The sequence below is a fragment of the Puntigrus tetrazona genome, chromosome 2 (assembly GCF_018831695.1).
Source record: "Puntigrus tetrazona isolate hp1 chromosome 2, ASM1883169v1, whole genome shotgun sequence".
Classification (NCBI taxonomy): Eukaryota; Metazoa; Chordata; class Actinopteri; order Cypriniformes; family Cyprinidae; genus Puntigrus; species Puntigrus tetrazona.
In genome coordinates, this window is record NC_056700.1 from 17473325 (window position 1) to 17486520 (window position 13196).

The 13196-nt window shown below is 37.2% G+C and overlaps 2 protein-coding genes across 3 annotated transcripts; both read left to right on the forward strand.

The window, feature by feature from the left end:
* The first annotated feature begins 213 nt into the window (after positions 1-213).
* myadmb (myeloid associated differentiation marker b) lies at positions 214-5616 on the forward strand. Of its 2 annotated transcripts, none has more exons than XM_043220234.1 (2): positions 214-353; positions 3132-5616. In XM_043220234.1, exon 2 carries the CDS (start codon positions 3226-3228, stop codon positions 4105-4107), a length of 882 nt encoding a protein of 293 aa, XP_043076169.1. In that variant the 5' UTR covers positions 214-353; positions 3132-3225; the 3' UTR covers positions 4108-5616. The 2 variants fall into 2 exon arrangements, with proteins under 2 accessions (XP_043076169.1, XP_043076177.1); XM_043220242.1 differs by having other exon boundaries at positions 263-353; positions 3216-5616.
* Positions 5617-7379: 1763 nt separating this feature from the next.
* ftr66 (finTRIM family, member 66) lies at positions 7380-12530 on the forward strand. Its single transcript, XM_043223790.1, has 6 exons — positions 7380-8254; positions 8979-9074; positions 9233-9454; positions 9551-9701; positions 9831-9890; positions 10896-12530. The coding sequence occupies exons 1-6, from the start codon at positions 7673-7675 to the stop codon at positions 11423-11425; spliced, it is 1641 nt and encodes a 546-aa protein (XP_043079725.1). The 5' UTR covers positions 7380-7672; the 3' UTR covers positions 11426-12530.
* Positions 12531-13196: the final 666 nt, after the last annotated feature.

Here is a 13196-nt window from a genome sequence, read left to right on the forward strand (position 1 = left end):
TTTGGTTAAATTAAACAGTAAAAGACACTGCAAACAGTGAATACACTCTCTGGGTATTTTTTCTTGGGGGTGACTGAATCCAGTAACTATGAATGAGAAGGTGAATTCTGATGCTCAAATGCTCAGAAATTCTGGTGAAGAACATTTGAGGGCTGAAGAAACAGCAGAAGAGAGTGTGAGAGAGAAGATATTACCTAATTTGGCATGTAATGGGCGGATTGGGGGGAGGGTGGAGGGTATCCCTCATAAACCTGGGTTACAGTGTCCTCCTGACTGATTGAAAAGTCAGATCCAAGACCGCGCCTACTTGTTTCAGACTGAGCACGTCGAGAGAAAGATAACGGGACTAGCCGGTAAGAAACAGCCAGAGGATGTTTTCATCTTTTTGAAAGTAGACTCTTTTAGCATCCGGAACCTTTATATTTACCTTTGAATACCGACGCACGTCTTTATATAACTACAGATAGTTTCAATTGATTTCTGAATTCCGAGAGCGATAAAATTCTTTGATGTGATTAGTTTAAACCTTTAAAGTTTGGCACATAGTGTGTATCCGTAGCGATCAACGTGACATTTAAAATGAAATAAAATGTAACATTTTTGTATTTTAGGCTGTTTGCACCCCTCACGTGTTGCGCTCGTGTTAAACATATAGAAATAGCCTAGTGACGGAGACAGAAATCTAAGAATTTACATTTGGAACGTTTTATTTCAATATGCGATTTTTATTATTATTGTTATTATTTTAAAGTAATCGTTGTATTGTATTATGGGTGCGGCACGTGGAGGGGCACACCCACTACAGCAGCCTGAATGATGAGCTCATGTCGAGCTAAATGGGATTTTGACGTTCTGTCGTTTTAGCTGTTTCACTTAGTCGATCAGTTCATTTAATACATTTTTTCCCTACATGTCTTGCTTCCGTCATATATTAAGCAAATGGTATTTTATGTTTTTCATTTAAGTTTAGGTTAGTGTTTTCCACTCTTGTCTGTTACATAAGAGCAAACCTTTAAAATGTATTGGAAGTCAATAAAGGATATTTTTCTTTATTTGTCCAAGTAAAACGTCTTAACAGAGGTAGTTTTTTTCTGCACAGAAAAGTAACTGCATTAACCATATTAAGGGAGAAAATCGAGTTATGCCTCATGTCTCAGACATCCTTGTGACCTTCTCTATTACTCTGTCTCCAGCTTTCCAACCTCATGCCATGTCCTGTTTTCACATACATGCGTGTGTTTACTTGGGTCTATTTTTATATATTTTTTCCTTCACATGGGCTACTTCTGTTGCAGAAGATTAGTAATCATATATAGCACTGAGTTCAGCAATATTTCATCTCATGTTAAATAGCTGTGAGTGGATGACAAGGAGTACGCAAGGAGTTTCCTTCCACTGTTTCTATAGTAGCCTACCCAATTTTGAATGGGAATTAAAGAAGGACGAAAAGAGAAAATCTTTGAAAGGTGGGCGTGGGGTAGAACAGTAAGTGAGGAAAGAGAGCTTGGGGGAATTCAGTGTGGAAAACACCAGGCACATCCCTCTCTTTTAGCAGTTTGATGGGACGCAGCACATCTGGAATAGGTCAGAAGTTGGAAAATCTGACACTAGGCAGAGAAAGTGTGTAAGAGAGGCAGAGCGGGAAAAAAAAGGGGGGAGTGAGGGATAAATGACTCACAGCTATACTATTCCCGCCTGTGTTTAAAATATGGCTCGTTGTTAGGTGAAATGACACACTTTTTCAAACCCCTTGGCTGTCTGTCCATATGTGGCTTTGAATTCATCTGCCTGGCGTCTTTCTTTTTTGCCATTTATTTAATGCTTTTTGTCCCTATTTCACAACCATGTTCTTTTCCATCTACTTAACCTGAAAATGTAAACACGCATGCCTCCATTGTTTACTTGAACCTCTCCGACAAGATGAAGGAGGTATTCCTGGCTGTTACAGAACAGTGTAGGAGGGCCTGGAGAGGGTCTCAATGCTCCAATTGTTAGCCTATCTGACTCCTCCTACAGAGGTCGATGACAGATGGACTGTAGGGTTGAGTAAAGGTCTCGCTTGTGCCGCATTTGTCTAAATAGCTTGAATACATTACGGAGATAATTTCACTGACTCCCAGTCTGGAATCCTGAAAGACACTCAGAGACATTTTGTTGTAGAGTACTAATTTATTCAGTATGTGACCATTTTGATTTGCATGATGGCTTATTATGCAACAAGTTTCAGTTGGACATTGTAGAGTAATTTTAACTACCCATGTGACCAAAGTGAAATTATTGTAGTCACAGACTAACTTCTGCATGTATTATTACTCAGTAAATAAAATTCTGCCTTGATATTATAGTGACAGTTTCCCCAAAAATGACATATCTGTCATAATTTGGTCATCATCTGTCAACTCATTTAGTCACATGACATTTATAATCTGAAGAAATTTTAAAACACTAGATGTTACATGAAAATATGGACATAAACAATCGAGGATCGTACACCAGACATTCTGTTTGTTCTGAGAACAACAAACTCACATAGAATCATGTGCCAGGTTGCTAGGAGATGCACAACAAAATGAAAACAATGTGTTCTAAAATAGGCTCAAAATATGAAACATGTTTTGGTGTTCACCAACGGCACTGAAATCTATGCAAAAAGATAAAAAAAAATAAAATATATATATATATATATATATATATATATATATATATATATATATATATATATATATATATATATATATATATATATATATTAGTATATAGATTGGTTTTGTGTTCCAGGGTCACATATAGTGCCCTTCATATACTATATAAACCTAACAACTTTGTCTGCAAATCAAGGCAATAATCTGGGCAAATGTTAAGTAGTCTATTCCAGGTTTTTTTTTTCTCTCCATTTTGTTTTGTTGTCCAAACAATGGAAGTAAATATGGTCCAAAACATAATTGCATGGAAAACACACACATTACGTTCCAAAGAAGAAAGTAACTCAAACTGAAAAAGTACTGACAGAGTTGTTGGGTCAACAATTCTTTGAATCTGTGAAAAAGTTCTGAGACGTTTTATTAATATTATGTAAGTGTAAACAATTCTTTCTTACCACTGACTGTTTACCTTTCTTCATTTACTCCTAGACAACCAAGAAGCCCCCTAACAGAAGCAGACATCTATACCCATTACTCACAGCTGACATTAACTGTTCTGTAAATCTTCTTTAGTGAGCCCATCATGCCGGTGGTGTTGCGTTCCTCGCCTCTCCTGTGGGCCCGTGTGGCTGCCATGGTTTTCGCCTGCGTAGCGTTCAGCGTGGCTCTTTATGGAGCGAATCTAACCCACGGCACGGGTGACTGGTGCGTGTTCTGCTGGAGTTTTAGTTTTGTTGGAACTCTTCTGATAATCCTAGTGGAAATGTTTGGCCTGCAGACTCGCGCCCCCATCTCATGGAAGAACTTTCCGATCACGTTCGCCTGCTACGCCTCCCTCCTCTGCCTCTCCGCCTCGATCATATTCCCCCTGTACTTCCTGAAGGGCTACGCTGGCCGCAGCGAGATGATAAATTGCCGCATCGTTTCTACCGTATTTTCTTGCCTCGCCACCATCGCCTACTTAAGCGAGGTGAGTCTGAGCAAGGCTCGTCCAGGAGAAGTAGCGGGCTACATGGCCACAGCACCAGGGCTGCTAAAGGTGTGTGAGACCTTCGTCGCCTGCATCATATTCGTCTTCATCAGTGAGCCCGTATCGTATAACCAGAATGTAGCGACCAATTGGTGCCTGGCCGTGTACTGCATCTGCTTCATCTTGTCGGCAGGCGTTATTGTGATGTGTGTAGGAGAGTGCACAGGTTGCCTGCCCTTCTCCTTCGCTCGCTTCCTGTCCAGTTACGCCCTCCTGGCTGTGGGCTTGTATTTGTCTGCCACCATCATCTGGCCCATTTATAAGTTCGACAATAAGCACGGAGGCCAGAGCCGCAGACCCAACATCTGCGGCTCCAGCATCGGCCTGTGTCCGTGGGACAAGCTGCTGGCCATCTCAGTCCTCAGCGCTCTCAACTTCATTCTTTATCTGGCTGATCTCATTTACTCAGCCAGGCTAGTGTTTGTTAATGTTTAAGGGCTTTAGTGGGAACTGAAAAGACAGAATAGTGCAAGAGGAAGGCAAAACAATAGAAGGCAGAAAGAGGGAAGTGGGTCGGGGGGTAGCGATGTTGAAATGGTAGGTCATGAACTATATTGACTGTTAGCTATATTTTTGTCATGCTTGTTTAGCAATCATGCGTACAAAAAGTTAGACTTTGAAAAGTTTACGCAAAAATTTAAAATGTAACAAACGGACAAATTAACTGTGTAAAAAAAAATAAACCAGTAAACAATAATATTTATACATACACTACTGTTCAAATGTTTTGGGTCGGTAAGATTTTTTTAGGTTTTTGAAAGTAGTAGGGTGAAAACAGTAATATTGTGAAATATCATTAAAATGTTACATAGCTATTGCTATTTTAATATATTTTTATTTTTCCATGGTGATTTTTCAGCTTCTATTGGGCCTACTCCTTCAGAAACCATATAGCAATTTGATGGTCAAGAAACATTAATCTATATTCAAGTTGCCTAATATTTTTGTGTAAACTATACATTTTCAGAATTTATTCATATTTACTGTCACTTTTTATCACCGTAATTCATCTTTGAGTAATAAAATTATTAACTATTATTATTAACTATGAAGCTGACCCCAAACTTTTAAACAGTAGTATATAGAAGTATATAATTGCTTTAATTTGCTTGACAAAAATGTTTTCTTTTTCTGTTGTTGTTATATGCATATTACTTTGTATTGTTTTTGCTCATTGTGCGTTGTGCTGCTTTGCATGAAGGATTCTTGTAATAGCTACTATATATTTGTGAGTAAGTATGGGTGAATGCCAAACTTTCAATCAACACAGTAACACCCTTCGGTTCATTCAGGAAGTCAGCATTGTATAAACTGTTGCACTTAATATGTGTGATGTAATACTTGATACATAACACTGCTGTTTGGTGCATATAGGTCAAACCATTTATATGGTGGGCTGAAAAGTACAAAATTAAATCTTAAAAGATAATGTCTGTCACATAAGACACATTGGCGATGAAGGGATGATAAATGTATATTTGGACATATCATGAAGCATTGAAGACATTGAATATATTGTTATTCTTATATACACATTGTACTGGATTTATATTTACAGGATATAATTGCTGTATGTGTACACGTGGATTTGCCAAGTATATGCAAATGCTATAGATGTTTTTCTTGTCAAATTTCTATAAAAAACGTTGCTGTTCTCTTCTACACCAGCAGTATCAGTTACACAAACACCTCACGATACGAAAGAAAACGAAATGTTGTTTGCTGTGCTGTAAGTCTCTGGGATCTGCATGTGCCTGTCACAGACTGTCACGCAATCCTCGATGCTCAAGTGAGAATGTTTTCATTGTGTTATCAAAGAGCGAGAGGGCATTTGTGGCACTGTGTTTCTCTCTGTAAGTCCCTCTGTGCTAAAAGGAGAACAGCACACACCGCAGCGTTGTGTGAATGTGTAATCTAGCTCTGAATAAAGCCATGAAAAAGAAAGAAGCGTGATTTCTGCGCATCTGCACTCTTGCCTCATTTACTATTGTATGTTGTGATTCAGACTTACCTACCATTTACTCATTCTTTGTTTAAAGTTACGTTATGTGTGAAAAGATACAGAACATCTGTTGACTCTCTGTCCCTAAACTAATGAATCACATTCTGGAACATTCACATACAGTACATGCCCTAACACTGTAAAAAAAACAAAAACTTGAAATAACAGTTTCAGTTAAGTTGAGAAAATATTTTGTTCGGGCGCCAAACAAGACCATAAATATGTCAAGTCATATAAATTTACATACAGTAATAGTATTATTAAATCTCCCAGAAAAACTCAGCCAGTTAAAGCCACCGATACACAAAGATGCCAACCACACAATAACTAAGGCATAATGTATAAAAGGGAAAAGAAGAAAAGAATCAAGATTAAATTAATTCACTGAGATCTGAAAAACTTAAAGATTTTTATAGAATTCAAGAAAAAAAATTGGGAACACACAACCAAAATTACAATGATAAAGTTTCCAGCATATAACCATATACACATAACCAACTAGTTTCAGTATTACTCTTTTTTTAGTTTTTAGTACAATTTTTTAGTCAAAGGAAAAATAATACTTTGAGACTCAAAGTCCAGTTTCAGTTCAAGAGGTAAAAAAATAAATAATAGGATATATATATATATATATATATATATATATATATATATATATATATATATATATATATATATATTACAGTCCCAAAGCTAAAAAAATGAACTAAATAGTCTTCCAATGGGGTGACTATGTTTGGGTGTGTGTGTTTGTGTGTGTCGGGCTTCGTACATGAGTGTGTTGGTGCATATTGCCTGTGTGAAGCACTCGGCTTGAGGGATGGCCAAACAACTGCTAAATAGACAATAATCACGCAAGAGTTAGAAAATCTGAAGGACTGGCGTCGTTCATATGGAATAATTTTAAAATATGAAATCCCTGCAGGTACTCATCTGGGATTCTGTTGCAAGGATGTTTCAGATTCTTGAATGAATCTGGGTATTGTAAATCATTTAACTGAATCATTCAATGACTCACATGAAATCAGTTACTTATTTTCTTTGTGAATAAAGCAGCTATTTTGAATAATTCAATGAATGAAAGTCCCAGTCATAAAGACTGCCAAAACAGCATGTGGCAAAAAAAGTATTCGGATGACCTACTTCCTCTTCAAAGATGAATATGCCTGAATTTACAGTACTAACAACATGGTGAAATGAGAAGCTAACACAACAAGTCCGTTTTCGGATGACCTACTTCCTCTTCAATATTTATGAATGGCAGTGGCTTGATGCATCTGACGCTGGAAGGTCAGGTGACAATAACAACATGGTGAATGCAGTACGGCCAGATGGGAAGGGAAGCTAACACTGGATTTAGACATGCCTCCGTTTTCCGGATGCACTCAGTGGCTGAATCTGAAATCACCCCTATAGCCTCTAATAGGGCACCATTAGAGGGGACAGCCATTTAAGTGATGACCCAACCACAGTGGACATTCTCGAGTGCACTCATTCAATCCCACAATGCACCACAAAAAAAGATTGTACACCTGATATACATTTAAAGGCTAGAAAATGCAGCAAAATAGTGAGTGTTGCATTTTGAACAAATCACTTCAATAAATAAAAGTCAATGACTTGGCACCACCTACTGAGAAAAACATCTAGAGCAGGTGATCAGGCAGTGAATCCTCCATCCATTCTAATTCTTGCAATGTTTTACAATGTAGTCATCCATAACATGATACAACATTGTTACAAATCCATTATTAAATCCTTTAACTATGCTTTATACACAATTTTTGTGACAGAAAGTCAAATCGCTGGGTAGAGTATATATATACTATATGGTTTATCTTAAACTGCAGTATTTTTAATCAGTGAAACAGATAGGCTCATTTACCTATCTGTCATCTAAATACGAAGAAGTGAAGGGTGTGGCTCAGAAACATCCGTGTAAAACTAGGTCCCACTTTTCATTATCATTTAACAAGTTTTGCTACAACAGAGAACAAAATGGAATGGCTCCTGGATTCAGAAGAGTTTTGCTGTTCGATTTGCCTGGATTTGCTGAAAGATCCAGTGGCCATTCCATGTGGGCACAGCTACTGCATGGAATGCATTAATGATTACTGGAAGAAAAATGATCATTTGGGGGTTTTCAGCTGTCCTCAGTGCGGACAGACATTTAGCCCTAGGCCTGTTTTGAACAGAAATACCATACTGGTAGATATGGTGGACAAGCTGAAGAAACTGGAACTTCTGGGCAACTCTCAAATTTACGACAACTGCATGCCAGGTGAAATGACCTGTGATTTCTGCACAAGTATCAAACAAAAAGCTGTGAAGAGTTGTTTGGTTTGTTTGGCGTCTTACTGTCAAAACCACCTGCAAGCACACTACAAGTCTCCTGCCTTGAAGAAACACAAGCTGATTGAAGCCTCCGTGAACCTGCAGGAGAAGATCTGTCCTCATCACGACAAATATTTGGAGATGTATTGTCGAACTGATCAACAATGCATATGTCTTTTGTGTGTGATGGATGACCATAAAGGTCACGACACAGTACCAGCACCTGTGGAAAGTACAAAGAAACAGGTAAAGAAAATAAATACAATCATATTTCCTTGTTTTTCTTTAAATGGTTTTCATTTAATAAGAACTTTGTCATGGATCTTAACTTTGACGGAAAATGTAGTAAATTACAGCATTCTCAGAATCCTTCAGTAGCCGAAGTCATTTTCCACTGAGGCAAAGCACATTTTCCAAAGTGCACTCCACCTCAATATGAACAGCTTTCATTGTACAGAAAAGTTCAGAGTAATTGGGAAAAAATGTGAGCGAATAGAGGCATTGAATTGATGTGATGAGGATGACGCTTGAGTTTCCAACCAAGAACAAAAAAGTACCTGTAAATAAGTGTAACATTATAACGTTAAAATAATATTACAAAAACAGTTTCCTGCTTCACATTCAAATTTCAACCTGTGTACACAAAAGATGTTCAGGAGAGCGCCCTTTATCTGAAGAAAGAGATAAAAATCTTGCACCATAAACCAATCGGAGAGAGGCTTGGTCTGTTCGCTTTGACTGTGTGATCAACTACTTTGAATAGTTTGGTAGATATCCTCATAATATGAACTCATTTCTTAGGGACAAAGTTTATTCTCATGTAACACATAAAAATAAACAGTGGAGTAGAATATAGGACTATCCTGAGCAACTATAATTTTGTTACCAATTAATCACATTACATTAATTCTACACAGTTAAAGCATTTCAGTTTTTACTATGAACATACTTTCTTTCCGTTTCTCCACAGAAAGAACTAGGCATGACTCGACAGAAATACAAGCTAAAAATTCATGCTAAAGAGAAGGACCTACTGGAGCTCAGACAGGCTGTAGAAGCCCTGAAAGTAAGACATTTCCTTAATTATTTAACCAAAAAATTTTTACCTGAAAATTAATAACCAATCAACTCTTCTTCTTACTGTGCAATTTACAAATATCAAATACAATATTTTAAAATACCAGATTTTCAATTAAATTTCATTTAAATTGTTTGCCCTAAAAGAGCTCTGCACAGACTGCTACGGAAAATGGTGAACAGATCTTTACTGAGTTGATTGAGTCTATTGAAAGGAGGAGGTGTAAATTCAGAGATCTGATCAGAGATCAAGAGAAAGCTGCGGATAGCATGTTGCAGACACTGGAGCAAGAAATCACAGAGCTCAAACAAAGAGATCATGAGCTTGAGATGCTTCTGAAGTCTGAAGATCATGTTCATGTTCTTCAGGTAAGCCTGATCGCAGTGCTCACTGTGAAAAATATAACCCAAAAAATGCTCAGAATGAGACGTTTGACAAATTTGTGTGTATCTCTTTCTTTACAGAACTGTCATTCCTTCTCTTCTGGCCTTCCTGACCCAGCCTTCACAATAGCTACGCTCTCAGATTTTGGCAAGGTGAACGATGCAGTGTCTGCTCTAAAGAAGAAGGTAGAAGATGTCTTTAAAGGGGAATGGCTCAGGATCTATCAAGCAGGTGAGGGGAAACTCCCTAAACTGATCTTTCTGCCTAAGCAGTTTTTAGGTGATTTACTCATTGTTTTTTTCTGTCTTGTTGTTAAATCGCTTCCTTGTGATGTACAGATGCTTTTTATTTTCTTTCCAGCGAGATCAATGAAGATCCTTCATTGCACAGTGCCCAAAATTAGACCAGAGTTCCTGCACCGTAAGTCAGTTTACTGCACTAATGCAGAGTGCGCATTGATCTTACAATGTGTGATTCTATTTAAACATGGATTTCTTATTAAGCAACACAAACTATGTTTTTCCAATTTCTGAAAAGAAGCGATCACACCCATATTGATATTCAAATCTGTAAAAGTTTCACAGTATAGGAAATGAGTATTTATTTTAGGCCTAGTTACTTCCGTGTTCCAAATGAAACTTTTTTGAATGATTTAGTTGAGCGAATAATTAAATGACTTACTTAACAAAAGTAATGTTTTTTTCCTTGAATGATCCTTTGTTTTAAATGAATCAGCTGAGTGAGCGATTAAATTATTCAGATTAAATGACTCACTCATGATGACAATAACGTTTTGAATGAATCATTGAGTGAAAGAATAAATGACTCACTCATGATGAGAGTCGCTTGTTTTATTTCTAAATGAATGTTTTGAACAAATCAATAAAGATGGTCACTCACTGTTAAATAATATTACCGTTCAAAAGTTTTTAAAAGGACTCTCTTATACTCATCATGCAGGGCTGCAAGTACAGTAAAATGGAAATATTGTGAAATATTGTAAAAGGGATGACAAAACTAAATTTTCATTAGCCATTATTTGAGTCTTCGGTGTCACATGATCCTTCAGGAATTATTCTAATATTTTGATTTGATGCTCAAGAAACATTTTTGTTTATTATCAGTGATGAGAACAGTTACGTTTCTTTTTTTTTATTATTATTCATTTTTAATGTAACAATGTAGACAGTCCTTACAGTCAATTTTAATCACAAGTGCATTCCTGCTGAATAACAGTATATACTTCTATGCTAAATTCAATTTTACAAAGCCCAGAGTTTTGAATGTTACTGTAGATGTTAGTGTAGATGTTAGTGTTCTCAGCTGATATGTATTTATTTAATCATGGCTCAAGATGAAAATGATATGAACATGATACACCATGAATAAACACCCTTGATCTCTTATCCTCCTTCCATTACTCAGATTCCTGCCCCCTGCAACTAAATCCTTTAACAGCCCACAAGGATCTTAGTTTGTCCAAGGGGAACAAAGAAGTGGCCGTTCGGAGCCGAGTGCAGTCCTGTCCCGACCACCCGGAGCGCTTTGATTACTGGTGCCAGGTGCTGGGTACGGAGGGCCTGACAGGCTGCAGCTACTGGGAGGTGGAATGGAGTGGGATGGGTGTAAACATTGCAGTCGCATACAAAAACATTGCCAGGAAAGGGGAAAGCAGCGAAGCTCACTTCGGTCACAATGACAAATCCTGGAGTTTGTTCTGCTGCAGGAAAGGTTACGCTTTCTGGCACAACGGGATTGTCAGTAAGATCTCAGAGCCTGGCTCGTCAAAGATAGGCATATATCTGGATCACAGGGCCGGGACACTGGCGTTTTACAGCATTGATGGCTCAATGACCCTCCTGCACAGAGTTCACACCACATTCACACAGCCGCTCTACCCTGGCTTCGAGTTTTCATGCTATGACGCCTCAGTCAAGCTGTGTCAGTTGGAGTAGGGCTAGGCCCATTTGGCATTGCTTATTAGGAAAGACTGAAGATATCAAATATAAAATATAGAAATAAAAAATACAGTAATATTTGTATAATTATAGTGGCTTTGCTTCCGTTGTTATTCTAGTATCACTGAAATAGCGTTTTTTGTTAATATTTTGAATTAGATTTTATTTCATTGTATCTGCTTCATAACTTTAGTTATATTTATGTTTTAATAACTTTGTTGTGTGTTTTTATCATTTTTGTTGTTTTTTCTATTCAAATAAACATTGTTTCAGTTTAAGTACATCAAGTTAAAGTAATTTAAAATAAGAAATGTGTGTTGTATGTGCATAGGCCTATATCAACATTTTTATATCAGTTTATGTTTATAAATATGCAAAGCCACAGTTACATTGAAAACCTCTAATAATATATTGTACTTCTATCTCTGATAATTTGACACAGTAAATTGCTGTTATTTCTGTCTGTGGAATGTCCCTTGAGGATAATATTGTGTGAATGCCTTTTACGCTTTCATTCTCTGTGAGCTCTAAAAAAAAAAAAAAAAAAAAAAAAAAAACTACCAAAACAAAACAAAAACGCTGTAACAATCCAAATAAAATACATTTTTACCATTATATTTGCCTGAGACAACCTCGTTCTTCACGCCCTAGAGTCTATCCTTTGGTATTTGATGACATCTAGTTTGTAACAGTACACGTACGCAAATAAATAACTTTGACAGCAAAATTAAAGAAAGAGCGACCTCTGGTGGCTAAAAGTGTTAAAAGCAGGCCTTGAGTGGAAAGCAACGATAAAACTACTACTAAACGTAACGTCAGAACTCTAGCAGTATTTCTCTGAAGTTTTGTTGTTGCTTTTCCTCTGAATCTGCAGTGCAGTATCATATGATCACTGTTTAAAAATGACTGTAATACATTAACTAATTTTTTTTTTTTTTTTTGTGTGTGTTAAGAGTGCCAAAATAAGTGGAATACAGAAAAAGGCACTGTTCTGGATGAAGGACTTTGTGAATGCAGTTTTTCCAAGTTCTTAGGAGAGGGCACCGATAAACTGAATCGATTATGTCTAGGACAGCCGTAAGAAACTAACTTTGAATCACATCCGGGTCTAAACATAGTTTATAACCTCACCAGTGTGGTTTCACCATGTTAAACTACCAGCACCAGTTTCAGGCTTAAAATATGCTGCTATTTGGCAGTGCACCAAGATGCAGTCCTGCTTATTTTGGAAACAACACAACATTCCCACAAGACATATTTTCGCATAGTTACTGAGGTGATTCAGATTAATTACACTGATTTACAACGAGGATGAAACTATTTGCTTGTCAGCTGCAACTCGGGGTTATTAAATCCAGATTTTTTAAAGGTCAGCTTTCATTGAATGTCGCTTTATATATTTTTTTGCTAAACCTTTCATCTAAACCAAGCTCATTTTAGTCCAGCTATGTTTTGAACCGTTTCACGTTCATCGCTTCACGGCTATAATGAAATGTTCCTGACTTAGCCTCTCACCCATTGCCCTCTCTTACTGAAACATTCAAAGTAGACTTGGCCGCTGTTAAGCATGGCGTAATAAGATGTCATGGGACTAAATGTATTTTACAAGACTTTATGGGAAGGTTGTGAACAGTTCTTGTGTTCGTACACACAAAAATACCATTATAGCTTTTAAAATGTTTAAACTACCTTGTAAATTAGATTTCATGAGTAAGCTAATCGAGTATCTCGTACTTACCTTAATTCAGTCACTTCATCGAGGTGCCGC

Bases quoted from the DNA above. Each gene is read 5' to 3' on its own strand.
- ftr66 (XM_043223790.1), top strand. From the start codon at position 7,673: ATGGAATGGCTCCTGGATTCAGAAGAGTTTTGCTGTTCGATTTGCCTG. The intron at 9,075-9,232 runs GTAAGACATTTC...TTGCCCTAAAAG, and splicing joins AGGCTGTAGAAGCCCTGAAA to AGCTCTGCACAGACTGCTAC. The intron at 9,891-10,895 runs GTAAGTCAGTTT...TCCATTACTCAG, and splicing joins TAGACCAGAGTTCCTGCACC to ATTCCTGCCCCCTGCAACTA.
- myadmb (XM_043220234.1), top strand. From the start codon at position 3,226: ATGCCGGTGGTGTTGCGTTCCTCGCCTCTCCTGTGGGCCCGTGTGGCT.